The sequence below is a fragment of the Loxodonta africana genome, chromosome 3 (genome assembly GCF_030014295.1).
Source record: "Loxodonta africana isolate mLoxAfr1 chromosome 3, mLoxAfr1.hap2, whole genome shotgun sequence".
Lineage (NCBI taxonomy): Eukaryota > Metazoa > Chordata > Mammalia > Proboscidea > Elephantidae > Loxodonta > Loxodonta africana.
The window spans coordinates 894,823-920,211 of record NC_087344.1 but is presented as its reverse complement, the minus strand read 5'-3'; the positions used below and the strand labels follow the sequence as shown (position 1 = coordinate 920,211).

General features: G+C 60.7%; 2 protein-coding genes across 5 annotated transcripts in view; one reads left to right on the top strand and one right to left on the bottom strand.

Annotated features, from left to right (window-relative positions):
• Positions 1 to 3,061, top strand: part of CBARP (CACN subunit beta associated regulatory protein) — a 9,061-nt gene extending 6,000 nt beyond the window's left edge. Inside the window, exons 9-10 of the mRNA XM_064280081.1 lie at positions 945 to 1,362; positions 1,441 to 3,061. Of these exons, the coding sequence (XP_064136151.1) occupies positions 945 to 1,362; positions 1,441 to 2,013 (991 nt within the window). The 3' untranslated portion in view covers positions 2,014 to 3,061. The remainder of the gene's footprint in view (positions 1 to 944; positions 1,363 to 1,440) is intronic.
• STK11 (serine/threonine kinase 11) lies at positions 2,857 to 25,389 on the bottom strand. Of its 4 annotated transcripts, XR_002784355.2 has the most exons (11): positions 24,974 to 25,389; positions 16,925 to 17,008; positions 16,056 to 16,145; positions 15,386 to 15,518; positions 15,052 to 15,188; positions 14,773 to 14,900; positions 9,482 to 9,539; positions 8,320 to 8,516; positions 4,926 to 5,138; positions 3,469 to 3,986; positions 2,857 to 3,060 (listed from the first exon to the last, which is right to left on the bottom strand). XR_002784355.2 is itself a non-coding variant. In XM_010601852.3 (10 exons), the coding sequence occupies exons 1-10, from the start codon at positions 25,261 to 25,263 to the stop codon at positions 3,772 to 3,774; spliced, it is 1,545 nt and encodes a 514-aa protein (XP_010600154.1). In that variant the 5' UTR covers positions 25,264 to 25,389; the 3' UTR covers positions 2,857 to 3,771. The 4 variants fall into 4 exon arrangements, 3 of the variants coding, with proteins under 3 accessions (XP_010600154.1, XP_003422573.1, XP_010600155.1); XM_010601852.3 differs by having other exon boundaries at positions 2,857 to 3,986; XM_003422525.4 differs by lacking the exon at positions 2,857 to 3,060 and having other exon boundaries at positions 3,873 to 3,986; positions 4,926 to 5,143.

Genomic DNA, 25,389 nt, shown 5'->3' with positions numbered 1-25,389 from the left:
CACCTAGGCAGGTCTGCCATGGGTGTGTGCCCATGTGGGCACTGAAGGGGTCTCTGCTGTGGCCCTGGACCCTCACCCACCACCCCTTCCTGGGGTCCGGACAGTCTTTTCTCAGAGATAGTTGTAACTGCTCTGTTTGCCCCAGTACCCAGAGGAGTGGATAGGGGTGGGATCCCGGGGCACAGCAGGCCTCCTCCTCTTGGGTGGCTCCGGGTCTCGGTGAGAGGCTAGGTGCCCTTCCCCAAACCCACCTCCACCTGGCTGCCAGGTAGAACCTCCCGGTCTCGGTGTGGAACTAAAGCTGCAGCTGCTGAGGCAGTCCAGTCACCTGTGAGACCCCTAGCACCACTCTGGCCTCTAAGGCATATAGGGAGGGCATGGGCAACCTGAGTCAAGGCAGACACTCCGTGAGCCCCACTGGGCGCAGTCACCTGTCAGAGTCACAGGAGAATGAAGCACAGTGAGCTCCAGAATGTTCTACAACAGCATGACTAATTCTTCCTTTTGTGTCTCTTCTTCTGGTTCCTGATGGATTTGGGATGGGGGGGGTGTCTTTACCAAGTAGGGGCACAGCTACTTGCCCTGGTCCAATTCCCGCATGCACTAAATTGACCAGGGATCAACCCATTCATGGGGCTCTTTCTGGGGGAGGGGCTGGCCACCTCCAACCCCTTCCCTTGTGCTTGGCAAGCCCCTCATGAGAGTCCTTGGCTGGAAGAGCAGAGGCAGGCACCTGGGCTCAGGGTTGATCCAAACAGTGTCCCACACAAAAGCGACAGCAACATTTTTTTAAAAAATCCATTTCCTGCAGGGCCAGGACAATTTCTGGAGGTCCCCACCGGGGACTACCCTCGCTGACCCAGAGGTGGGGTGGCCGTCGTGGAGAGGGGGGGAAGGGGCCCCCCGCAGGCAGGCACTTCTGACGGCAGCGGCGTGGCTTGCAGGCTAGAGGCCGAGGAGGAGCAGGGCACCGCGGGAGCAGGCAGCCCCGAGATCCCCCCGGAGCGCGGCAGCCTGGGGCCCGAGCAGCAGCAGCAGGATTCGGACGCCGAGCGGGAGGCCGGGCCGGAGCCGGCGCCGAGCGTCTACACGGACATCTGGAGCCTACGCGCCTCGCTCGAACTGCACGCGGCCACCGCCTCGGACCACAGTAGCAGCGGCAATGACCGCGACTCGGTGCGCAGCGGCGACAGCTCCGGCTCCGGGGGCCCGCCACCCGCCTTCCCCCCGCCCTCGCCGCCGCCCACGCCGCGGCCCAAGGACGGCGACGCGGGCGACACGGGCGGGCCGCGCAAGCTGCTGCAGATGGACAGCGGCTACGCCAGCATCGAGGGTCGCGGCGCCGGCGACGACGGGCCCAGCGCTTCCGAGAAGCGCTGCTCCTTCGGCGCCGGCCGCGCGGCCACCGTGGCGGACAGCTTCGAGGCGGCCCAGGCCGAGGAGGTGCCCGTCCCCGCGCGGCCCCCCAGCCCGCGCGCCTGGCCACGCCGCACCCCCCGCCGCGACTACAGCATCGACGAGAAGACGGACGCCCTCTTCCACGAGTTCCTCCGCCACGACCCGCAGTTCGACGAGGCCTCCGCGCGCCACCGCGCACGCGCGCACCCCCACGCCCACACGCGCAAGCAGTGGCAGCAACGCGGCCGGCAGCACAGTGACCCCGGCGCGCGCGCGGCCCTGGCCCCGTCCCCGGCCGGCGGCGAGCCCCGCCCCGCGCGTGCACCGTTGCGCCGCGGCGACAGCGTCGAAGGCCCACTGCCGCCCACGCGCGTGGCCGGCGCGGGGCCCGAGGACGCGCCCGCCGCCATCCCGGTCATCGAGGAGGAGCCTGGCGGCGGCGGCAGCGGCTGCTCCAACTCGGGCCTATGCCTCGAGCCCCCGGAGACGGTGCTGCACAAGCTGGCAGCGAGCCTCGACGAGAGACTCTTCCCTCCACGCCTCGTCCAGCCCTTCGCCATGGCTCCAGCGCTGGCCACCGCCGCCCCCACGTCCCCCGACCACAGCCCGGCCTAAGCCTCGCGACCCGAGCCCACCTCTCGTTCCGGGGCCGCGCGAGGCCTCGGGGCGGGAGACACGGGGGGCCGCAATGCCCCGGCGCGCACGTGTGGCCCGCCCCCGCCCAGAGTTGCGCGGCACTTGCACGCGTAGCTCGCCGGCCTCCTCGTGCCGCACCGGGGCGCACGTGCTCCGGCCCTGCCGGCGCGCAGTCTCGGGTCCTCGGGGTGTCTGGAGGCCAGAGGCTCGGGGACCGCGGGCTGCCGGGAGAGTTAATTTCCTCATCTTGGGCTTCCAAAGACAAGTCTAACTGTCTGTGGCCCTGGATTGTGGCCTCGGGATGGGGGTGACCGTTGTAAAAACTGTTAGGAGCTTCAGTGGCGGGTGACCTCCGTCAGATGTATGCGCAGGGTCTGCCACCCGAAGAGATCCCGAGAGTCCTGAGGGCCAGTGGCGCCTCCAGGTGGTTCTGGGGCGCGGGGTCACTGCCCCCGTGCGCACGGACTGCCTGGGCCGCCGAGGAGCAGGCGCGAGCGCACCGTCCTGGAGTCTGCGGGAGGTTGGCCCGAGACCGTGCAGCCAGCTCCTTGAAGCCGTTTACCTCACCGCGGCGTGTGCTCGAGGCCACCTGCGCCCCCTCCGAGCAATAACCGTGCCCGCTGCCGCCGCCGCTGCTGCTCCTGCCCGCACCCTGTGCCCACCCCCAACGGCTCCTCCCGCCTTCGTCTCCCACCTCCCGCATCTGTTTCCCGCACGCTCCCTGCATGTGAAAGGGCTGCCTGCTCCTGCAGCTGCGTTGTCCAAAGGAACCGAAAGGGCACCGCTCAGAGGGACGTTAAAAAAGAACCGAAAGCCCAAGGGTTCAAGTTTTCCCAAGCTTTATTTATTGCCAAAAGATGGGGCAGCCCTCACCACCGCAGTCACTCTGCGAAGCTTCCTGCCCAGTGTGTGCACCATCAGTTACGGTGTTTCCCGTTGTGTTTTTGTTTTCTGGTTGGTTATAAATATTTACTGCATACTCCGGTCTGCTCCAAGTTTTCTCTGGGGTTCCAGGAGCACAGTAGCCTTTGAGAGTGAAGAGAGGGTCAGCAGGTTTGTCACTGGCCACCATTGGCTGTGGAGCTGTAGGGCCCTAGGACTGGGAGCAGACGGCACCCAGGCAGGTCCCAGATGAAGGGCAGACCTGTCATGTTGTCTGCAGCCCACCAAGACAGGAGCAGCAGAGGCACAAAGGGGACCCCAGGCCTGGAATCGGGGTTCCAGGGACCTAGCTCTGCCTTTCTCCCACCATCTACCAACGGCAAGACCTGAAAGTCCTGCCGTAGGGGAAAAGACAGCAGGGCCCGACCTGAAACCCTCTACCTGACAGCCTCAACAGCTACGAAGCGGCACCAAGCATCCCCCACAGCCACAGCTCAAATCCACCTGTTTTATTTTTTTTCTTAAAAAAAGGGAAAAAACAAAAGAACCAACCAAACAAAAACCGAAGGTAGCCACTTGGCTCCCTCGGGGCTGGGCATGCATCGCTGGGATGGGAGGTCTGCGTCTTCACACCGGCGTCCTTTGTGGCTGTGATCTGTTTGGACACATCACTAGCTGTGGGAGGCTCTAACATGTAGCAGAGTAAAAACAAAAGGGGCGGGGCGGAGACACCAGTAGTCTAAACATAAAGTGCATTGCGATGGCTTCGCACACGGCCAGGGCCTTGGGGGGCAGGGCCTGCCCTCTGACCCTGGCCCTGACCCTCCCCCCCTCGCCTGGGGAGAACTGCAAAAGTCAACAGGAAGTCATGTCCGTTGGCGAGAGGTGCTGTGCGCAGGTGGTCCAGGGGAGGGCTGGGCCCTGACTCCCGGACGCTCCTGACTTCTGGAGGAGCAGCCAGTATGGAGGGTGTGGCGATGTCCTTCCCAGGTGGGCGGCAGGCCAGGAGTCGGTGGGAAGACTGAGGAAGGCCTGGGACATGGCACCAGGCCAGGGACCCTGGAGACAGACTGTGGAGGGAAGGACAGAAGGTAGGTCACTTCTGGACTGGTGAGCAGTGGCCCTCGCCAGCTGGCCCCTCTGCATTCCTGGAAACAGGTGCCACTGGCAGCATGCAGAGCCTGGGGCCCGGCCACTGTGCAGTGGGCGGGCATCAGGAGGGACACACAGAGGCTGTGACTCATTGCCCAGCATGAATGAAGCTCAGCCTTCCCAGACGGGGACAGTGGGGGATGGGCTACCAGGCACAGGCCCTCCCTCGAAGCCATTTTCAGCCTGGCCTGGCTGGTTCTGACGTTGGCAGATAAGCACTGTGGGTGCCTGTTTGTGCACATGTGCATGCCCAGCAGAGAGCCAGTACATGATGCAGTCAGGGGCCCAGTTCCCCTCCACCAGCCCACGTCCTGAACAGGTGACACGACTGAACACCTCAGGGCCTGACCCCCTGGGCCGGGGCGGACAGGGGCAGGAGGAAGGGGAATAGAGAGGGGGCTGCAAAGCATCCAAATGACACTGCCTTGAGCAGACCCCGGCAGGCAGCACAAGACTGGCAGCACATAGAGCCTCCACCCACGCCTAGGCTGCCAGGCGGATCCCAAGGAACCCTCTTCTGGGAGCAGTGTGGGGTGTGAGAGTGGAGGAGCCCTCCACTATACCCCTGGGGGACGCTTGGAGGACAGTACTGGAACAGCCGAGCCAGGAGCAGAGAATCCAGGTGGCCCCTCAACACCATGGCCTACTCGGGGCTCTGGCCAGGCTGAGTGGCCAGTGTCCTGCAGAAAGTGACCTCTTCACCCACCTGTCCCAGATCCTGCTGTGATGAGACACCGGTGGTACAGTCATGAGGAAGGAGACTGTGGGACAGGCTGATGCTGCAGGCCAAGCCTGTGCAGATGAGCGGCCCAGCACCTCAGTGACCACCCCCCTACCCCCCACAGCCCCCAGCCCACCTGCAGGTGGTGTCTTCACTGCTGCTTGCAGGCTGACAGCCGGCGGATCTTGCTGCTGGCAGAGCAGGCCCGGCGGGCAGGGTTGGAGGAGGCGCTGGAACGGCGCTCGGCCTTTGACTTGGGGCCCGGCTGGGCCACCTCGGTGCCATTCATGCACAAGGCCTTGGGCAAGCCCCGGCTCTGTCCATTCTGACTGGCCTCCTCCTCTAGGACCTGTCCTGGGAGGGAGACAGCGAGGGGGTTGAGCAGGGGCCAAACTGCCCCATGCCTCCACCACCCTGACAGTGTACCCAACCCTTTGAGTGCCACCTCCCCCACCACGCTGGGAAGGCCTCACCGTCTGGGGTCCCATGTGCAGCCCATGGCCTAGAGTCCCGCTGCCCAGCAAGAGTGGGTGCCTGGGCACAGGGCAGCAGAGAGCCACTGGGCGAACAGAAACCACAGCCAGTGCTGTGGGTGTCTGTGCTGAGTGCTGCCAGATCCCAGGGGCAGGGACACAAAGAAGGCATGCAGGGAACCAGAGCAGCCTCCTCTGTCTGGTGCCTGGGGCGGGTCAGCTCAATTAGTGACAACAATCACCAGCACCAAAAACAGGCCAAGGTGCCCGTTGAAGCCACCTGTGCTGGAGACCCCACCCCGCCGCCACCAGTGCTGGGCTCACGAGCCCACCCTGGCACATGGGGGAGCCGTCCAAAATAGAGCTGCTTCTTTGAGGGGTGGGGGGCGGGCATCAAGGAGCCTGACTCAGCGGCTTCCGGAGCTCACAAGCACCCACTTGCACACAGGAAGTAGCCGGTTTTGAAAGGACGCCTCAGTAATGAGGTGCCAACCTTTATTTTTAGGCCTGAATTGTCGTCCCTCACAGCTCCGCAAGGCGCACGTGTGGAAACTGAGCGGGGTGCAGGCATGAAGCAGTGCGCGGGGCAAGGCACTGTGTGGCAGGGCAGGAGCTTGCTGCACGCAGGACCCGGCCGGCCCCCCAGGCCCCCTGGATGCCAGGCCATGTTCCAGCACCGCCCACCTGCCTGACTCACCATGCTGTTCAGTGACCCTGCAGAGCTGCTCGGCTGAGGGGCAGCAGGGGCCGGCCCAGTACATCCTGAGCCCCGGTGGGGGCATGCATTGGTTGGGAGGCCGGAGGCAGGGGCCCCTCACCCACCCCCATGGGTAAACTGGCTGGAGGAAGCAGGTCTGGGCCCAGGGTACAGCTCTCAGTCTGAAGTGGCCAAAACTGGTCCAGGGACCCGAGTGCTCAGCTCAAGTCGGGAGTTTGCTTGGGCTCCTGGGAGACACGTCCCCTACCTGTCTCTGGTACCTGGGGCTCAGGCGTGGGAAGGGCATCCACTGGAAGCCCCAGGACACCTGCTCATCAGACAAGGACGGTTGTCCCCTGTACCCTGGCCCTGTCATTCTCTGAGCAGGACCACCGCAGACCTAAGCCATACCAAGAACAGCAGGTCAGACAGGCAGCTGGGCCCCCCTGCCACTCAGCTCCGCCTCCTCTGTGGGGGGCAGCTCAAGGCCTGTCCCACCACCTGTGGGTTCCCCAACTCTGGCCATGGGAGCACAGGTCATACCCAGTGCTGGCCCCTGACGTGGGGTCTGGTTTGTGGTTGACTGAGGGGCAGCAAAGCTGTGCTGACTGGGGTCTCAGGAACAGGGTAGGGTCAGTGTCCCTCCCTGGGAGGGCTCACGAGCCTGGCCCTGCACTGCAGACCACCCAGCCTGTCCCGATGCGAATGCACAGGCCATGTCTAGCCCCCCAATTACAAAAACCCCTGGGGCTCGGCCAGGTAGATCATCCCTGACCTGGACCCAGGTGTGGCCAGGGCTCCCACTGTGGCATCAGACAGCACAGTCTGGGGTACAGGGGGACATGCAACAGGACCACCTGTGTATGAGGCCAACCAGGCACGGGCCACACGCACTCCTCCAAAGACCAGCAGCATGTCCGAGAAAAGGATGCCAGCCACTGTGAGCGCTGGGGCTACCTAGGGGCAGTGAGAACCACCCCACGGAGAGGTACAGAAGCTCCCGGACCTATGCCTTGAAGACACCTTTCAGCCTTCAGAGTCCTCAGGTGGTGCAAATAGCGAACCTACTTGGCTGCCGATCAAAACGTTACGGATATACCCAGAGGCGCCTCAGAAGAAAGGCCTGGCAATCTGAAAACCCAGCCATTAAAAACCCAACGGCGCACACTTCTACTCTGACACGTGGGGGCGCCATGAGTTGGGGTCAACTCAATGGCAACTGGCTTGTTTTTTTCCTCCCCTCCGGTTTCAGGGACCAGGTCCTGGACCCCCCCCCCCCCCGCCAGGCTGCATCTCCTTCCTCAGGGCCAGTGGCCGAGTGTGCACCCTTGTCCCCACAGGTCTTGGGGCTTCCCAGTGTCCACAGCCTTCCATCAGGTGCAGCAAGGCCTCTGGCCTTCTCCTGCCGTGGGCACCTGCAACCTTGGCTGTTCTCATACACCAGGTCTTCCTTTTAAACAACCACCCCACCACTCCCCCACAAGCAACAACCTGCCTGGGAAAATGAGAGGGGCGGGGATTGGTGTGGGAGGGCCAGGCTTTGCAGACACCAGACAGCGGGTCTACAGGGGCCAGGTGGGACGTGAGCATCACCCCAGACACACGGCGGCAGCAGCGGGGTAAACCTTTTATGACACTGAACCTGAGAACCAGCCCCGCCACAGAACAAAACCAACACTCCTGGGTGGGGTGTCCCGACCCTAGGGGATGCTGCCTCCGGGCTGGGCCCAGGGCGGGCATTTCCTTCTGCTTTAACTGGAGAAGCTAGCAGGCCGTGGTGGTAGGGGCTGCAGGGTAGGCTGCAAGCCACTATGCTAAGGCCTCAAGCACGTCCTCGGGCACTATGGCTGCCTGAGCGTCCTCTCCACAAAAGCTGGAGCCCTCGCTGCGCTGCGAGCCTGTCTCCTCTCTAAGCCCTGCCTCAGCCTCCACCTCGTCACCTGGGGAAGAAGGCAGGAGGGCGTCAGTGCGGCCAAGGCAGGGGCCCTCTGGGATCCCAAGACTCCCGCTGGCCCTCACCCTCTGGGTATACCTCGCCCATCACTCTGCCCCAGGGTCTCTCCCACCTGACCTGCTGGGACCCCCACCCCTGCAGCTAAGGCTCCGCATATCAAGACCCACTGGGCTGCCTGAGGAGGCCCCCGAGGGCAGCAAGACTTTCAGCACCACCAAGCCTTGGGTCCCCATGGAGGCCACCGGCCGAGGCAGTGGGGCTGCTATCAGGAGCGGCCTCAGACAGGCCGTGAGGGGACATCCTGGGTAGACATGTCTGGAGGGATGTGGTCGGGGATACCCTTAAAGGGGAGAGTATTGCAGGTGGGACAGCCATGGTGGTGGGGGTGCCATCAGCCGGGCCTCACCGGGCACCGTGAAGTCCTGAGTGTAGATGATGTCGTCCTCGATGTCAAAGAGGCCCTCATCATCGGCGTCGCCGGCGCAGCCGTGCAGGTCCTCGAGGTAGGGCACCACGGTCATGCTGCGCCACCGATCCTTGGTGTCCGGGCTGGGGGGGATAGGCACCAGCGCCTCGGCTGGTGGGTGCTTCTTGCGGAACCAGCTGCAGGGCCGGGAGCGGGGGTGCCGTCAGGATGGCGAGGAGGATGGGGGAGAACTGCCTGGGCCACTGCCATAGGACAGTTGCAGGGACAGCCTCAGGCCAGGCGCACCGGCTCCTCCCCACGCAGGGGGCCCCAGCGTCACCCCCGCTGACCCACCACAGACCCTGGTGCAGGCTGCAGACCATGGAACTCAGGGGCAGCCCTGGGAGACGGACACTGAGAAAAGCCAGCCCTGCAAGTGGGGGCGAGGACCACGCAAACCCCGGACTGCCCGAGAGACACCAGGCCTTCCTGGGGTGAAGCCAGCTCAGGGGGCAGAAGCCACCAGGACCACCACGTCCCCGACCTGATCTTCGGGGCTGAGCTGGCACCAGCACCAAAACCATCACTTCCTGATGGCCTGCCACCTTGGGCCTCTTAAGTGACTTTACTGGGAACACCCCCCCCGCCAGCCTGCCTGTCCACTCACCTTCATCGGCCCACTCACCTATGTCTCCCTGCTCACCCGCGCCCCCCTCAGTTCACCTACCACCCCCACACCCGCCTACACCCCCTGCCGCTTACCTGCCCCCCCAGCTCACCTATACCCCCCTAGTTCACCTACACCCCCTGCCGCTTGCCTACACTCCCCCTCAGCTCACTTACGGTCCCCCAGCTCACCTGCCCCCCCAGCTCACCTGTATCCCCCACCACTCACCTGTGCCCCCTCAACTCACCTAGAGACCCCCCAGCTCACCTGCGTGCACCCTCCACTCACCTGCCCCCTGCTCACCTGAGCCCCCTCTGCTTACCTACAGCCCCTGCAGCTCACCTGAGCCCCCTCTGCTCACCTACAGCCCCCCAGCTCACCTGCATCTCCCCTCAACTGCATCCTCCCCCACTCACTTGCTCCCCTGCATCCCCCCACTCACCTCCCCCCTCACTCACCTGCATCCCCCCCTCACCTGCATCCCCCCCAGCTCACCTGTGCTGCCGAATCTGCTGGATGGAGAGCCTCCGGGCCGGCTCATACTCAAGCATCCCTGAGGAGAGGTGCCACTGGTCAGGCAGAGCACTCGGACCCCGAGCCCCCACTGCTGACTGCTGCTTCCCGTCCATCCATCATCCATCTGCCCAGCCCTCTTCCTGGGCCACGGAGAGGCCAAGACACTGGGCTCTGGCTGCAGGGAAGGACGGGGACCTGCCCTCCCATGAGTGTCCACTTCCTGCCAGGTGGGGCAGGTCACCCAGACCCGCCATCAAGCCGACCTTGGGGGAAAGGCCACACGTCAGCCGAATGTGACTGCACTGCCCGAGGCCCGAGGGGGATGAAGGGCAAAGCGAGGTGGATGGGGGAACCTGAATGGACACGGCCGTTAAAGATACAACCGTACCTCCTGTGGGCTGTTTTCACAGCAGTGAAAGCAAACAACACATAAGAGAAAGTAAGAGGTAAACGCTCTATGTTTTACACGTGGGGCACCTGACACACAGCTTCCAAGTATAAAGAGAAAACAGGCTGGACCAGGAGGACCAGACACATCGTCGGCACAGCCAAACTCTCTCTGTAACTTACAAAAACAGAGAATATTCCAACACCACAATCAACAGACTTGACTGACAAGCACGCAGGGAGCATTACGCTGAACGAAGGACAACTTCCCCAAGTTCACGTGTAATGTTCACAAACAAGGACCACATTTTAGGCCATAAAGTAAGCCGGCACAATTCACAAGACTGGAATCATTCAAATTGTCTCACTGAAGGCAATAAAGCTTGAAATAAAACAAACAGTAAAAAATTTAAATTCCCATGTGTTTTGAATTTAAGTGTGTCTAAAGAATTCATAGGTGTTAGACAATAAAAACATAAATTAGAAAATCTGGTAAACAGAGTCGTGATGAACAACTATCTACACACCAGTATTTGTGGTGTAATGGCAGTGCACGATGGAGAAAACAATTTGTAGCCCTAAAGGCATACACTAGAAAAGAAATGTCACAGATTGAATTGTGTCCCCAAAAGTATCTGTCAACTTGGCTGGGTCATGATTCCCTTGTACGACTGTATGACTGCCTACCATTTTATCTTCTGATGTGATATCCCCACGTGTTGTAAATCCTATCCCTATGATGTAACAAGATGGATTAGTGGCAGTGACGTTGATGGGGTCTACTAGATGAGATTGCGTCTTAAGCCAATCTTTTTTGAGATATAAAAGAGAGAAGTGAGCAGAGAGACATGGGAACCTCCTACCACCAAGAAAGCAGTGCCGGGAGCAGCGCGCGTCCTTCGGACCCGAGGTTCCTGCGCTGAGATGCTCCCAGACCCAGGAAGACTGATGCGTCACAAGGACGCTCCCCCAGGGCTGACAGAGACAGAAAGTCTTCCCCTGGTGCTGATGCCCTGAGTCTGGACTTGTAGCCAGCCTACAGGACGGTGAGAGAATAAATTTCTCTTTCTTAAAGCCATTCGTGGTATTTATGTTATAGCAGCAGTAGATAACTTAGACAAGAAGATTGAAAATTAACCGTCTTTATAACTGGGAGTCCCTGAGGGGTACAGGCGGTTAACGTGTTCAGCTGCTGACCAAAAGGCTGGAGTTTCGAGTCCACCCAGAGGCACCTCGACAGAAAGGCCTGGCGACCTACTTCCAAACGGTCTGTCACTGAAAACCCTACAAAGCGCAGCTCTACTCTGACACGTGTGGGGTTGCCATGAGTCGGTGTCAACTGGACTGCAGTTGGTTTTTTACCTGAGTATCAACACTTCACCAAGATAGGACAGCCAAGAGCCACCAGTCATGCAAAACCGGAAACGGGAGCAAAAACACTGCAGAAACCACCACAGGAGACCCAGCGATCATAAAAAAAGTGTGCTTCAGGACAAGGCTGCAATGCCTCCAGGGGCACAGTCCGTTTGACTTTAGAAAATCAACATAAGCCGCCACACCGACAGACAGAAAATATGTGGTCACCTGGTAGATGCAAAAAGGCGCTTGGTAAGATTGTAAAAAGGTTCACAAAGAAAACCTGCCCCACTCAAAACAGGAGGGGCTTCCTTATCTGATAACTAGTGTCTCATACTTAAAAATGAAGTAGTGAGTTTTCCCTCTGAGGCTGGGACTGACAAGGCCACCCACTCTTCCCACAGTCTGTACCAGGTCCAAAGCCCCTCAACAGTCCAGCATGATGAACTGGGACACACAGGATGCATGAGCTGGGCGTAATGCAGAAGGCAGCTCCGTGGTGTAGTGAAGCACTTCATATGGCCCTTCTAGGCATGACTGTGCGACTCCCACAAAACGACTGTGTGGGACTATGCAAACAAGGTGTTTGTGGCCCAGCAAGGGGATTGGGCAGCCGGCTAATAATGCAAATAAGGTGTATGGAACCCTAATGAGGGGACTGGTTGGTTTGCCATCCTGCTAGGCTTAAAGTGAGCCAATCTTAAACTATGCCGGATGGTCACGAAAGGAGAGACTGGAAGGAGGGAACGGGCTGACTCACTAAAAAAAAAAAAAGGGGAATAAATGGGAGTATATAGTAAGGCGTATATAAGTTCATATGTAAGACTGACTTGTAAACTTTCACTTAAAGCACAATAAAAATTATTAAAAAAAAAACGCCAGGAAGGAAACTTCACTACCATCAAGAAGAAGAGCTAGGAGTGGAGCAGGTCTTTTGAACCCAGGGTCCCTACGCTGAGAACCTCCTAGACTCAAAGGTCAGAGAGAACTAAAACAGCGGAAACAGTGTGAAGTGTCAAGACGTGGTGGCAGCAGAGCCAAGAGACCAGCACAAGACAGCATGGTAGGCTTCCAACTACGGTCTGTGTGCTGACCCACAGACTGAGAGCTGAGCGCCTTTGGGCAAGAGGCTTCCTGGCGGAGTGGGATGCCTCAGGCACTTGTCTGTGGAGCTAAAGAGCTTTGTAACACTTGCCCGAGTTGGGCAGAGGCCAAGGGGCCGAGGGCCCAAGGACGGAGAGAGGCCTACCTAAAGAAAGGGCAGAGAAGCAGCGGTTCTGGTTGAAACACTGTATCTTGAATTGTTCCTGTTACTTCCAAGTCATTCCTGACCCTGAACTGTAACCTGTTACTTCCCTGATAAGCCCCATAATCCTGAGGGTGGTCTGTGTGTTCTCTGTGGCTCTTGCAACAAATTATCAAACCCAGCAGAGAAGTAGAGAGTGCTGCAGGAGGGACGGCTGGTGTCAGAACTGATCAAAAGGTTGGAGAGAGGAGGCACGTGTGACCTCTGCTTCAGAGGACTCAGCCTCGGGCTGATGTGGATGGTGCCTCTCTCCCACTCCTGACGTTAACTGACGAGGTCTGACACCACACCATTTTGGAATCAGCTTCGGGCTGATATCGATGGTGGTTCTCTCTCCTCCTGATGACAAGCCATTTTTACAGGCCCTCTCAGACCTGTGGCCATTCTGCAAGCCGGGCACAGAGTCAACCTGAGGGTGCTAGAGGATGGTGCAGCCACCACGGTTATGGCCCAAAGTGCCCATGGTATTGGGTTTTCCACACCCCATGGTGCCTCCCCAACACTTCTGTGGAGAGGGCAGCAGGCCCTGCACCCTCCACCACCCTCATTCTTACGGATTGCGTGGATTGGGTAGGATGGGGCATCTAGCCAGGAGGGGCCACACCGGTGGGGAGGAGGTGCCTGAGCTTGGGAGGATGGAGACCCAGGGACAGGGCAGCCCCTAGCTGGTGAGGATTGCTGTGCTGTGGCTCAGAGCCTGTGGGCCTGGGAGGCTGTGGCACGAACCCAGAAGTCAGAACTATGCCTAGACCAGCCAGGTTCTCCCACAAGTGGGGTGGGTATAGCCTGGCCAGGACCACGCCAGCCTAGGGGACCTGAGGGACCCTCACCCACCCCCCATCCACATCTGCTTCATATTAATGAGTGCAAAAAGTGAGACTGTTTTCAACAAAGCCACTGGAACACCTCTGAGGACAGATGTCCACCTTCCAGTGGTCAGTCACAAAGTCTCAACAACACCTCTGAGAACAGATGTCCACCTTCCAGCGGTCAGTCACAAAGTCTCAACAAGATCAAGAGCTCCCATTGGGAACGTGGCATCTGAATTGAGACGCACATGTGAACGGCACACTTGCTCTGGCAACGCAGGCGACCACAGCCAAGAGGAGAAAGCAGGCGAGTCACCTGCTGATAGATTCACCTGGAATGCACTGGGCAAAGGTGCTTTTCACTTTGTCTGTGGGGGTGGCGGGGGTCTGGCCAAGAGCTGCAGATAATACAGTGGACCTGGGTGGCCAGCAAAGCCAGAACACAGCAGGCACAGCTGGTTCAGTGGCCCCCAGCACCATGAACCGGGAGGGCACGGCCCCAGGAGCCCCTGTTGGTCCTGGGGCTGGTGGCTGCCCCATCCCCTGAGACGCCAATGCCAGGGAGCTGGAGGCCCCATCAAAGGATGCTGGCCACACTTAGTGGATGGACAGTGTCCTACTTCATGGAGTCCCAGAGCCCCACTGGCATGTGGCCGATCAACTGCGAAAACCACGAAGACCCTGGGAAGGAAACCGTGACTGTACAGACAACAGCGCCACCTGCTGCGTTGCCTGGGAAACATGGCCGGAAGAGGAGGAGCTGTCTGCCCGGTGTCCAAGGACCCTGCAGCCACGGCCAGAGAGGGTGCGTGGCGTGATAACGAGATAGGGTGGCGGCACCAGTGTGCGCTCTGCAGGGTATACCTACCCCTAGTTTTGAACTGAGGGCCCCAAGGGAGGTGACAGAGCCCAAGGGACCCAACCGGGCCTTGGACGCATGAGCAAGAGGTGCCCCTGCCAGCCCCTTGACAGCGTCTACACAGACAGACAGGGAGACCCTGCCTAGGGATCCATCCTGGTACCACCGCCCAGGTCCACCCACCTGAGCCGGGGCTCCCAGCCCCTGCACACCACCCCAGAACTGGCCCCTCCTGCAGTGCGGCAGGAGACCCCACCAGCCAACTCAAGCCTTTCTGAGGTCCAGTCCCATCCTGTCCCTGCCCCAGCCCCCCAGCTAGGCCGAGGGCAGTGAGGGGTAGGGGGCTGCACAGAGGCTTTGCATGCAGAGCCAGCGCTTCTGGGGCCCCCGGCCCTGAGGTGGAACAGACATAACAGGGCCTCCGGGCAGCTTTCCCGAGCCCCTGGAACCCCGTGGCCTCTCCAGCAGGTCCCTCAGTACGCACACGCCGCCCCCCACACCCTTCCTGGACTCCATGTAGACGCGCAGGTCTGGACACAAGGGGCCGCCCTACCTCTCAGCAGGTCTGACAGTGGCGGGCCGCAGTCCCCCGGGATCGTGTAGTCCCCCTTCCCGATGTTCTCAAACAGCTTGTAGATGTTGTCCCCTTCGAAAGGGTACAGGCCTGTCGTGATGTTGTAGCTGCGTGCCCAAAGGAACGGGGGTGGTTGGTAAGGACACGCATCTGCACAGGGCGCCCCCAACAGGCTGGGGGAGGGAAGGTCTGGCACCCAGCATAAAGCCTGGGGATCTGCGGGGGGCAGGGCTGTGGTCTAGCGCCCCAGGCACTTACAGGGTGACCCCCGCCGACCAGATGTCCACCTTGAAGCCCGAGAAGGTGTCCAGGCCGTTGGCGATCTCCGGTGGCTGGAAGGCTGGTGAGCCCTGGCTGGTCCGGCATGTATCATCCTCAGCAAACGGGTGCAGGGCCTGCAGGGACCAGCAGCGTCAGTGAGCACCCTGGGCAGCCCACCCCCACACCACGCAAGCCCCTAAATGCACCCCCTTCATGTAGACCCCAGCCCCTCCCTGTGCAGGCCCCCAAGTCCTCTTCTCCCAGACCCCGCCCCTGCCGTCCCACCTCAGCCACTCCCCTGTGACCCCATCTCGTGGACCCAAGGCCCCACCTCTGCCACTCCCAGGTCAGAGATCTTGAGCGTCCCGCCAGTGGTGAGCAGCAGGTTCCCTGGCTTGATGTCCTTGTGTACGATGCCCTGGCTGTGCAGGTACTCCAGCCCATCGATCAGCTGGCAGAAGTACCTGTGGAGAGGCGCATGCTGGCCAGGGCTCCTGGGAGCCCAGAGACTCCAGCGCGGCACAGGGCGGGCGGCCCCACGCAGCGGGAGGCTCAGCTGGCTGGCGGGTGCTACAGGCTCTGGCAGGGCGTCCGGGGGCTTCCTAAGGACCTGGAGGTCACCTGACCTGAGCAGTTTCTCGGGGACAGGAGGGGCTCCACAGGGTGCAGAGGGGAGCTACTGAGGGGAGCTCTCGCGCCCCCAGTGTCCACAGTTGAGGAGCACACATGGCCCCTAAGAGTTCTCAATCCAAAAACATTCGAACCTTCCTTTCATCAACAACCAGCTGTCTGAACACAGAATTGGCTGGACCATCCCCTCAGGCCTGGGTGTACGGCCACCAGGGTGGAAGCCCCCGTGGGTCAGGAGCCGACACAGCGCAGGGTGGAAGCCCCCATGGGTCGGGGCCCGGCACGGCGCAGGGTGGAAGCCCCCGTGGGCCGGGGCCCGGCGGTGCAGGGTGCAGGCGAGGCTGGTGGCTGCAGACGGGCCACCGACTGACCCGTGGGCCTGGCACACAGGGAACCTCTTCTCGGGCACACTGTCCAGCATCTCCTGCATGCCGCACACACAGTACTCCATCACCATATACGTGTGCACGTCAAGGAAGCCACCGCGGGGATGCCCGCCTGTACCAGCCCCCTCCATCCCTGAGACAGCTTGTACCAGCTGGGCTGTGGGGCATGGCGTCACCGACGAGCTGGAGCTCAGGACAGAGCAGGGGATTCGGAGGGGACCCCCGAGGAACGGGGACCTGTGGGGTCTGAGGGGATCTGCCCAAACCCACGCCCCAAGCTCAGTGACCAGCCACCCTGGGCTGCTAAGTGACAACACAGGGGGGGCGGGGGCTCAGCTGCCACGGCCACCGGCCAGCTGTGGACCATTCCATCAATAAACTAGCTTCCGAGACAAGAGTCCAGGACACCTACTGGCCACTGTGCGTACAGTGGCCGCAATGGGGCTGGGCACTAGGTCAGCAGCTCTAGGCAGCCCCACCCAGCAAGGATACAGCTCTAGCTTCTCCTGGTGCACAGCACAGGCCCCGACACACGCACATGCACACGCGAGGATACATCTGCTTCCCCTTGGTGCACAGCATGGGCCCGACACACACATGCACAGATATAGCTCTTGCTTCTCCATGCGCAGCTCAGCGCCCCTGCGCACGCACGCACAAACACACACACACAGGTGCACAGGTGAGACTACATCTCCTGCTTCTCTGTGCACAGCCCAGGTGCCATGCACACACGCACACACACGTGCGCACATGTATCTCCTGCTTCTCCTCTGTGCACACATAAGGCTGTATCTCCTGCCTTGTGTGCCTAGCCGAGGCCTCCCCACCCACACGCGCACACGAGAGGATATATCTTCTGCTTCTCCTCGTTGCACAGCACGTCCACCAGCTGGATGACGTTCCGGTGCCGCAGCCGTCGCAGAAGCTGGATCTCCCTGCAGGGACGGGACAGGCATCAGCATAGCTGTGGGCAGACCTGGTACAGTCAGCTTGCCAACCATGCCTTGCTCTGGCCGCGCTCTGGCCGGGGCAGAACGGCCCAAGCTCAAGCCCCTCCTATGCCTCCCAGTTTACTCAAGTGCTCTGCTCTGCTCTGCTCGGAGATGCAACTGGCCGTTCACCCACCTGGTGCCTCTGTCCACACTGGCACGGCCCCCCACAGACCCAGGTTCCTGTCTCTTCACTGTCCAGGCTCTGAGAAGCCCACTCCTTCCAGGAAGCCCTCGTTACTGCCCCTCACCGCTGTGCATCACTCCCACGTCCCCAGAGCTGTTGACCTCCCGGAGCACTGGGTGCAAGTGGCCAGGGTGGCTGTGGGCAGGGCCTGCTCTGGGCCACCACCATCATGGGGTTGCAACAGTGGCACCGAAGAGCCAATCCCCTGGATGAGGGCAAACAGGGCTGGGTGTGGACATGGAGTGGATGAGGGCAGACAGGGCTGGGCGTGGACAGGGGGTGGATGAGGGCAAACAGGGCTGGGTGTGGACGGGGGGTGGATGAGGGCAAACAGGGCTGGATATGGACACGGGGCAAACGCGGGGTGGATACAGGCAGCCGCAGAGTGAGGGCCAAGGGTCGAGGGATGCAGGTACAGCTGCTTGGGCAGGAAGAAGACGAAGAGGGAAAGGAACTGGAGACAGCTGGACAAAGGACATGGCCCCACCCAGGAAAGACCCCAACAATTTGCCACCCGTGGCCCAGAGGCCTGTCCCCACAGCCCCGGCCTGTGCACGCCTGGCTAGGCAAGCGCCCTCCCTTCTTCTGTGTTAAACACATGCCTGCAGCTCCGATTACCGGCAGGGGCCAGCCAGCTTTTTATGGCGCCGGCTGGGAGCCTGGCACTCACAGTTGGGCGGGTAGATGGCAGGAGGTGGCGCAGGGCGATGAGAGGACGGCCAGACACAGCCACGATTACTGTCCACCCAGGGCCACACATGAGTGACACACCACACTACCCAGCGTCCACACTGGCCCAGCCCTAGGGGGCGCTGCCTCCATGTCAGACAAAGACGTCGGAGGAGCCTGCCGGGGTCTCCTTGGGGACGGAGGGGCCCGAGCTCACCCTGCACTGACCCCTCCCAGCAGAGCTCCCCATGGACTCTCTCTGCTCCTCCCCCTACCCTGGCCTGGCCAGAGAGCTTCAGGCATGCCCTAGGGGCCAGGGACAGGTTTGTTTGTCCCAGCCCTAGCCACGTTCTCAGGAGCCCAGGCCCAGGGACAGAGCAGTCCTGTCAGATTCTTCAGCACCCACTGCCGCACACCAAGTCCTGGCCAGGCTGTGTGGCTCCTCCCATGGACGTCTGTCCAACCCTGCACCCTGTGGGCCAGCCGATGACCAGCCTGTGGGCCCTGAAGAGAAGGAGGGCGGTCCGGGGGCACGGCTTCCCCCTCAGCAGGCACAGCCCACCTCAAACACGTGCCCCCAGGGCCTGTGGTGGCAGCAGGAGCTGGCCATGGAGAACTGACCCCAACCCCAATTCGTGGCTTCCCAGGACTTTCGGCTCAGAGCCCAGCACTGGGACACGCCTCTCCAGCATATCGCTGCCACGACCTCACAACTCCAGACACCCCCAAACTGGCGTGCCCACCCCACCCCCGCCTGGTGATGTGCCTGGCTCTAGAAAGCCCTCTTGCGCCATTCTGCGCCCCTCCACGAAGCTCCGTCAGGAAGGTCCACTAAAATCGCATCTGCTGATGGGGCCACGTATGCTCTGCCCCCCGGGCTGTGGGACCAGGTCAGCCTGCAGTGCCAAAACAGCAGTCATCCGCTCCAAACAGAGGGGCGCCTCAAGTGTGTTTCAGACCCTGCCAATCAAGAACAAGACAGCACAGCCTCAAACCCGTCAGCGGGGTGGGCGTGGGGCAGCCCAGCTATGCCCGCAGAGGATCCAGGTTGTCACCCCAATCAACAGGAGAGGTCTGGCCTGGATGACCTCAGGGTCCTAACAGGCCGTGGCTCCATCCCCACAGCTTCAGACACTAGGGCCCCTGCCACCTCCCAAGACCACGCTGCTCCCATCGCACCCCGCTTCCAAGGCGGAGCCATCACTGACTGTGTGTGCGTACTCTCCATGGGACCCACCCAGACGCTGCTGACGAGCCAGCCCTCCAGACGGCTCCAGGCTCCCACTCACCATCAGTAAGATGCTCTCTCTTAAACCCCAATGTCCGCGCTGCAGCCAGCCAACCCACGTGGGGCCTGTGCTCATCTGTCTGTGTAATCACACCCTGGGGCCCAGGCACTCTGTACACACCTCACACTGCGTGCACAGGGAGAGCTATGGTCGCTTGCTCGCACCTGCGCTGAGTGGCCCAGACAAGGCCGTGAGAGCTGCAGGTTAGAGTCGTGTGTGCAGTGTGACCTGGATGAGGACCTGAGAGTTGCAGGTTAGAGCCGTGTGTGCAATGTGACCTGGGCGAGGGCGTGAGAGCTGCAGGTTAGAGAGTTGGGGGTGCAGTGTGACCTGGACGAGGCCGTGAGAGCTGCAGGTTAGAGAATCAGGGGTGCAGTGCGACCTGGATGAGGCCATGAGAGTTGCAGGTTAGAGTCGGGGGTGCAGTGTGACCTGGACGAGGGCGTGAGAGTTGCAGGTTAGAGACATGTGCGCAGTGTGACCTGGACGAGGGCGTGAGAGTTGCAGGTTAGAGTCGGGGGTGCGGTGTGACCTGGACGAGGGCGTGAGAGTTGCAGGTTAGAGTCGGGGGTGCGGTGTGACCTGGACGAGGGCGTGAGAGTTGCAGGTTAGAGTCGGGGGTGCGGTGTGACCTGGATGAGGCCATAAGAGTTGCAGGTAACAGAGTCGGGGGTGCAGTGTGACCTGGACGAGGCTGTGAGAGTTGCAGGTTAGAGAGTCACGTGTGCAGTGTGACCTGGGCGCAGGAGACACCCAGGAGGGTATACCACATGTGTCTCTGTGGCTCGCTCTGCACAACCATGGGGGCTTTGGCATCATCTATTTTCAGCTTCCTACAACAAGTATCTCATCTCTCGCCAGGAAAAAAAAAGCAAGAAAGAACAATGTTTAAAGGAAAAGGAAAACACTGCCGGAAGTGCTCCTGAAAGAGAGGAAGCTGCCTTCTGGGCAGTGGACAGTTCCCATTCGACACGCCCACCCTCGGCTCTCCAGAACCTTCCGGACCCTGCCAGCCTGTGTGTGGCCCAGAGCAGAGCAGCCAACTGCCCGCTTGTTGACTGATCGGGGGAAGATCAGCAGTGTGAGCGTGGGCCACCAACATCACTCAGGCTAGAGGCACCGAGAAGAGGCACCAGCATTGGCCTGGCTTCTGGTCAGACTAGGATGCTGGCCGGGGAGGGGTTCAGGCCTCATGGCAGGTGTGGTTCCCCGACACAACAGGATGATTACTTGGTCATAAAGAGTAACGAAGCTCTGATACATGCTACAACGTGGATGAACCTCGAAAACATGCCAGAGGCTACTGGAGAGGAATGGGGTGACTGCTGATGAGCACTGGGCTTCTGTGCGGGGTGATGGAAAGTTCTGGAACTAGAGAGTGGTGATGGCATGTGTGCCTCACGTGGGTGAAGTGCATGGCATGTGTGCCTCATGTGGGTGGAATGTGTGGCGTGTGCCTCACGTGGGTGAAGTGTGTGGTGCGTGCCTCACATGGGTGAAGTCTGCAGCATATGTATCTTATGTGGGTGAAATGTGTGGCGTGTATGTGGCTTACACGGGTGGAGTGTGTGGCATATATGTACCTCACGTGGGTGAAGTCTGCAGCGTGTGCCTCTTGTGGGTGGAGCAAGTGGCATGTGTGCTTCACGTGGGTGAAGTCTCGGCGTCTGTGTACCTCAGGTGGGTGAAGTCTGCGGCATGTACTTCATGCGGATGGAGTGTACGGTGTGAGGTACATCTCAATCAAGCTGATAAAGAACAAGGAGGTCCAGTCTGGCCAGCTGGTGGACACAGGGTGGACGGCAGCTTTGACAGTGACTCTCCAACACACTCTAGAATGAGAACCCTGGCTCCCCAGAAGCGAGGGCCCCATGCTCAGCGTGTCATTTCTGAGGCCCGTCAAACGCCTGGCACAGTGTGAACCAAGCAGCTCCAGCCCAGCTTCCCGTTTACCTGACCAAGACCATGACCAGACACCTGACCTCCATCATTGCCACTTTCCACACCATGAAGAGCTAAGGCTCAAGGTCACGCGCACATGGGGGCCCAAGGCCACAATTCTCACCCAAGGCTCCTGGCTTGGGGGGGGGTCCAGAGCAGCCCTGGCCCAGCACCCTGGAGGCCGTCCACTCCCACACCTGAGCAAGAAGTGGCCTTAATCTCCCAGGCAGCGGCCAGTGGGGCAAGCTGCCCATAAACACCAGTTACCACAAGCAAAGCACTCCTCCCGCCTGCTGTCCATTTGTTTGCAAAGCAAACACATGGACACATGACACTCGGCCCCACTGGGCACGTGACACGGGGCTGGGGGGCACTGGGTGGGGTGAGCAGGGTGGGGTCTGAGGTCACTGAGGCTGCCTGCACCTCCCTTTGGAGGGTGACCTGCAACAGCTGACCCCCACCCTCAAAGAGAGTGTGAGTGGGCGCAGGGCCACGCCCATTTGTTTGAGGAGGATGCGTGCTTTCTACCCATCCCGGCGTGAGCAAGAGGGGGGCCCCAGTGGCACAGGGGGGCCCCTGACTGGACAACCGCCCAGTCCACCGAGCACTGGTGCACAGGAACCTACAGCCTGTGGAACACACAGCTCGCATGGGTTACTTAGCAAAGGATCTTTAGAAAGAAGTTCAGGTTTCATTAAAAAGAAATTGGATATGTTACAAAACAAAACAAAACTCTCACAATGCCCATTAGAAGTAACTTTCCTTTCTTTAAACCTCTCAGGACTCTCCGTTAGTATAATAAGAGCGTATTACTTCTTATTCGCGAGGGCAGGGGGCAAACTCCATGGAGACTCCGGCAGAGGAAGACACTGGAAAGGGAAGGATGTCTCCCAGGCTCTGGCCCAGAAGAGGGCCCCACGCCAGAGTGCCCCTGGCAAACATCCCCACGTCTTCACACTTGAAGAGAGAAGCTTTCACTCTGAGCTGCAGTAGGGACTCTGGGAGCCTGTGTGGAAGGTCCCGATGCTTCATGAAAAGAGACGATCAAGTCGCGTTTATCAAGCTTCTCGCCAACAAAGAGGCCTTTCTTCCCGCGGCAGGCTGGCAGCAAGGCTGCCAGGGAGCCCCAATCTTAGGATTGGAGCAGACACCCCGGTCTCCATACGACACCAGGACACTCTGGTCCATGGGCCGGTATCTCAACCATGTGCACCCCAGGCAGGGTGCTGCAGCCGCAGGGAGAAGAGAGGTGGCACAGTGAGGTCCAAGCTCACAGCCAGCTGCAGCTCCTCAGGCCAGACACTGCGGGCGGGACCAGAGGGCACGGGGCCAAGGGGATCCCCAAGGCAGCCCCACCACGTGTCTGGAGCCAAGTCCATTGGCTGGACACTGGGCGTGGCACATTGCGTATGGGAGAAGTTACTCCTGACTGTGAGGCCGGCCAGTCCTGGAGGTCAGGGACCTCTTCACCAATCGCTGCACTGCCCTGGGCCTCAGCTTCCCCTCAGGACGCACCCCTACCTGCTTGTCTGCACTGTGGCTCCCTTCAGGTCATGTGGTTCTGGGGACCTGGTGGCCACAGGTAGCCTGCACTACACGTCGTTCGGGTTCTCTAGACCCCGGCGTCCTGCTACCACGGCAGGTGGTGGCTACTCACATCTCCTGTGAGCATGGGGCACTTGTGAGGCCTCCTGTCCTGATGGTGGGCGACTTGAGTCCCGAGCCCTCAGCTGTGGCCCCGGGCATGCCCACCTCATGGGGGCCAGGTGCCGTGTGGTATGTGGATGCTCTGGGAGCCTGGCCCCTCTGTGGCTGTGGCATGACACCCTCAGCGTGGGGCAGGTCTCTGCCCCGAAGGCCCTGGTGGACAGCTGTTCCACAGAACCAGCAGAACTTGTGTGCTGGAGGGACGGGTTCTAGAAGGGCCCTGGCTGGCAGGCACCCACTGCATCAGGCATCCTCACGTGCCTGCTGAGCCCGCCCATGAGCACCGGACAACGGACGCCCATGCCTACTCTACCCCAGGCGCCTGAGTGGGGGACCAAGACCAGCAAAGTGAGGGCAGGGTGACATCAAGTCCCTCTCGGGAGCAGCCAGGCAGACAGGGATGTCCAGGGAGGGCCCGAGAGCAGGGGCACGCATGGGACACAGACACCCAGGATGTGGATGGCACCGCTCCTGGAGATGGCCCAGGGCAAGCCCCCAACCGCCCTCTGCCCGCTCAGACAGGAGCCAAAGGGGTCACAGACTGGCACTGGGCCTCACCCCTCCTCCCAGGTGCGTGGTGGAATGAAAGGACAGGAATGGGAGCCAGTGCCTGCATCTGGATCCCTGCCTCATGGTTAGGATGCGGAGGCGGCTGCGCTCAGGCTGCGGGCACAGCAGGCGCCAGCCACCCAGTCCCTGTGCCACCCTCCGCCCCTGGCACGGCTGCCCCGCCTGGCCCCAAAGGGCTCCAAGCTGGTGGCCCTGAATAATCCAGCAACCTCACTTCACAGATGCGGAAGCAAACTGCAACCAGGAACCCACACCACGCCTCCCACCAGGGTTGCCACTCGGTGGGTCAGGACCCTGAAAGGCGGCCACAAAACCTTCCCGGTTGGTCACAATGCAACCTGACTGCTCTGATTAGAGAGTCTCTGAGTGCTGCAAACAGTGAACGCACTCGGCTGCTAACTGCAACGTTGGAGGTCTGAGTTCACTCAGAGGCACCCTGGAAGAAAGGCCTGGTGATCTACCGCCAAACAGTCAGACAGTGAGAATTTACGGAGCTCAGTTACACCCCGAACACACGCGGTCGCCACGAGTACAGGTCAACGCGACAGCAACTGGGCTGGTTCTGATTCCGGAAGGGTTAACTCCAGAAGCTGCTTTCTCCAAGGAATTCCCAAACAAAGCTCCACCCCAAGGCAGGCCCAGCCCCACATGCAGGGCTCCACACAGCTTCCCATCCCTGAGCCAGTGAGAAAAGCCTGGGGAGGTTCGGGTGAGCAGGTGTGAGAGGTAAAGGAGGTGGAGGAAGTGGAGTCCTGTGGCGCCGCCCTAGGCCTCTGTGGGGCCCAGACCAGGCAGGGGGGCGCCGAGACCAGGTCGGGGGCTATCCAGCCCATGAAACCAACGCCTTTTGGGAGTGGAGACAGAGTGTCCACAGCAAGAGTGCCTGGGGAGGACGGGGCTGCTCCTTCTGCAGACCCCGTGCGGGCTGAGAGCAGAGCCCTACCTGGCCCTCTTGGACATAAACTGGGGCCTGTCAGGGCTGCCTGATCACAGCCCCGCCCCAGCAGCTGGCCAGGGCCGGGTCTGACCGATAAGCCACTGGTGCGAACAGCTCTTTTTGGCAGAGGCGGGACTTCTCTCCAACCGGGTAAACACACCACATTCTGCTGCCCCGCCAGTGGGTTCCCAGGCTCCTCTGACACCAGGGAGGAAGGTGTGCACCCCACAGGCGGGTGCTGATGTCCCAAGTGCTCTCACCAGGGCCCCAGAGCAAACCAAGACACACATCCCAGTGCCCCAACAGGAGGCCAAGTGCCTGTGATGGGCCTGTCAGCTCGGGGGGTTTAAAGGGAGGAAGGGAGAGAGGAAGAACGGAACGAGACTGAGAGAGGGAGAAAAAGAGAAAGTAAGAGAGAGTGAAAGAGAAAGAAGGAAGAAGAGAAACAAGGGAAGGAGGAAGTAAGGCAGGGAGAGAGGGAGACAAGAAGGAGGAGTAGGAAGTTAGGGACTGAAAGCAGGTGAAGCAGAGAGAGAGGGAGGCAGGTGGAAAAGAAGGGACGAAGGAAGGGAGGCAGGACGGAAGGGAGCCCGCCCGCTTCCCGCACTCACTTCTTCACGTTGGCCTCCCCGTTGGGGATGCGCCGCAGCTTCTTCTTCTTGAGGATCTTGACGGCGCGCCGGCACAGCGTCTCCGAGTCCAGCACCTCCTTCACCTTGCCGTAGGAGCCCTCCCCCAGCAGGTCCCCCATCAGGTACTTGCCGATCAGTTTGGCGCGCTTTCGGCGCGGCTGGTAGATGACCTCGGTGGAGTCGATGCGGTGGATGAAGGTGTCCATGCCCACCGACATCAGCTCGCCCTCCGTGAACACGCCCAGCTCCTGGGGGTCCACCACATCCATGCTGGACTCGCGCCAAGACCCGCCGTCCAGCCCTGTTTCCTCTCGCCCCCAAACGTCAACACAAACCCCCAACAAGAAAAAGCCTTCTTCGCAAAGAAGCGATTGTGGGAACCCAGGTCCGCGCGG

Coding starts and splice junctions, on each gene's coding strand:
- STK11 (XM_010601852.3), bottom strand. CDS start 25,263: ATGGATGTGGTGGACCCCCAGGAGCTGGGCGTGTTCACGGAGGGCGAG. Junction 17,009..24,973: donor GGGGAGGCCAACGTGAAGAA/GTGAGTGCGGGA, acceptor CCGTCCCTGCAG/GGAGATCCAGCTTCTGCGAC. Junction 9,540..14,772: donor ACTGTCAGACCTGCTGAGAG/GTAGGGCGGCCC, acceptor ACCTCTCCTCAG/GGATGCTTGAGTATGAGCCG.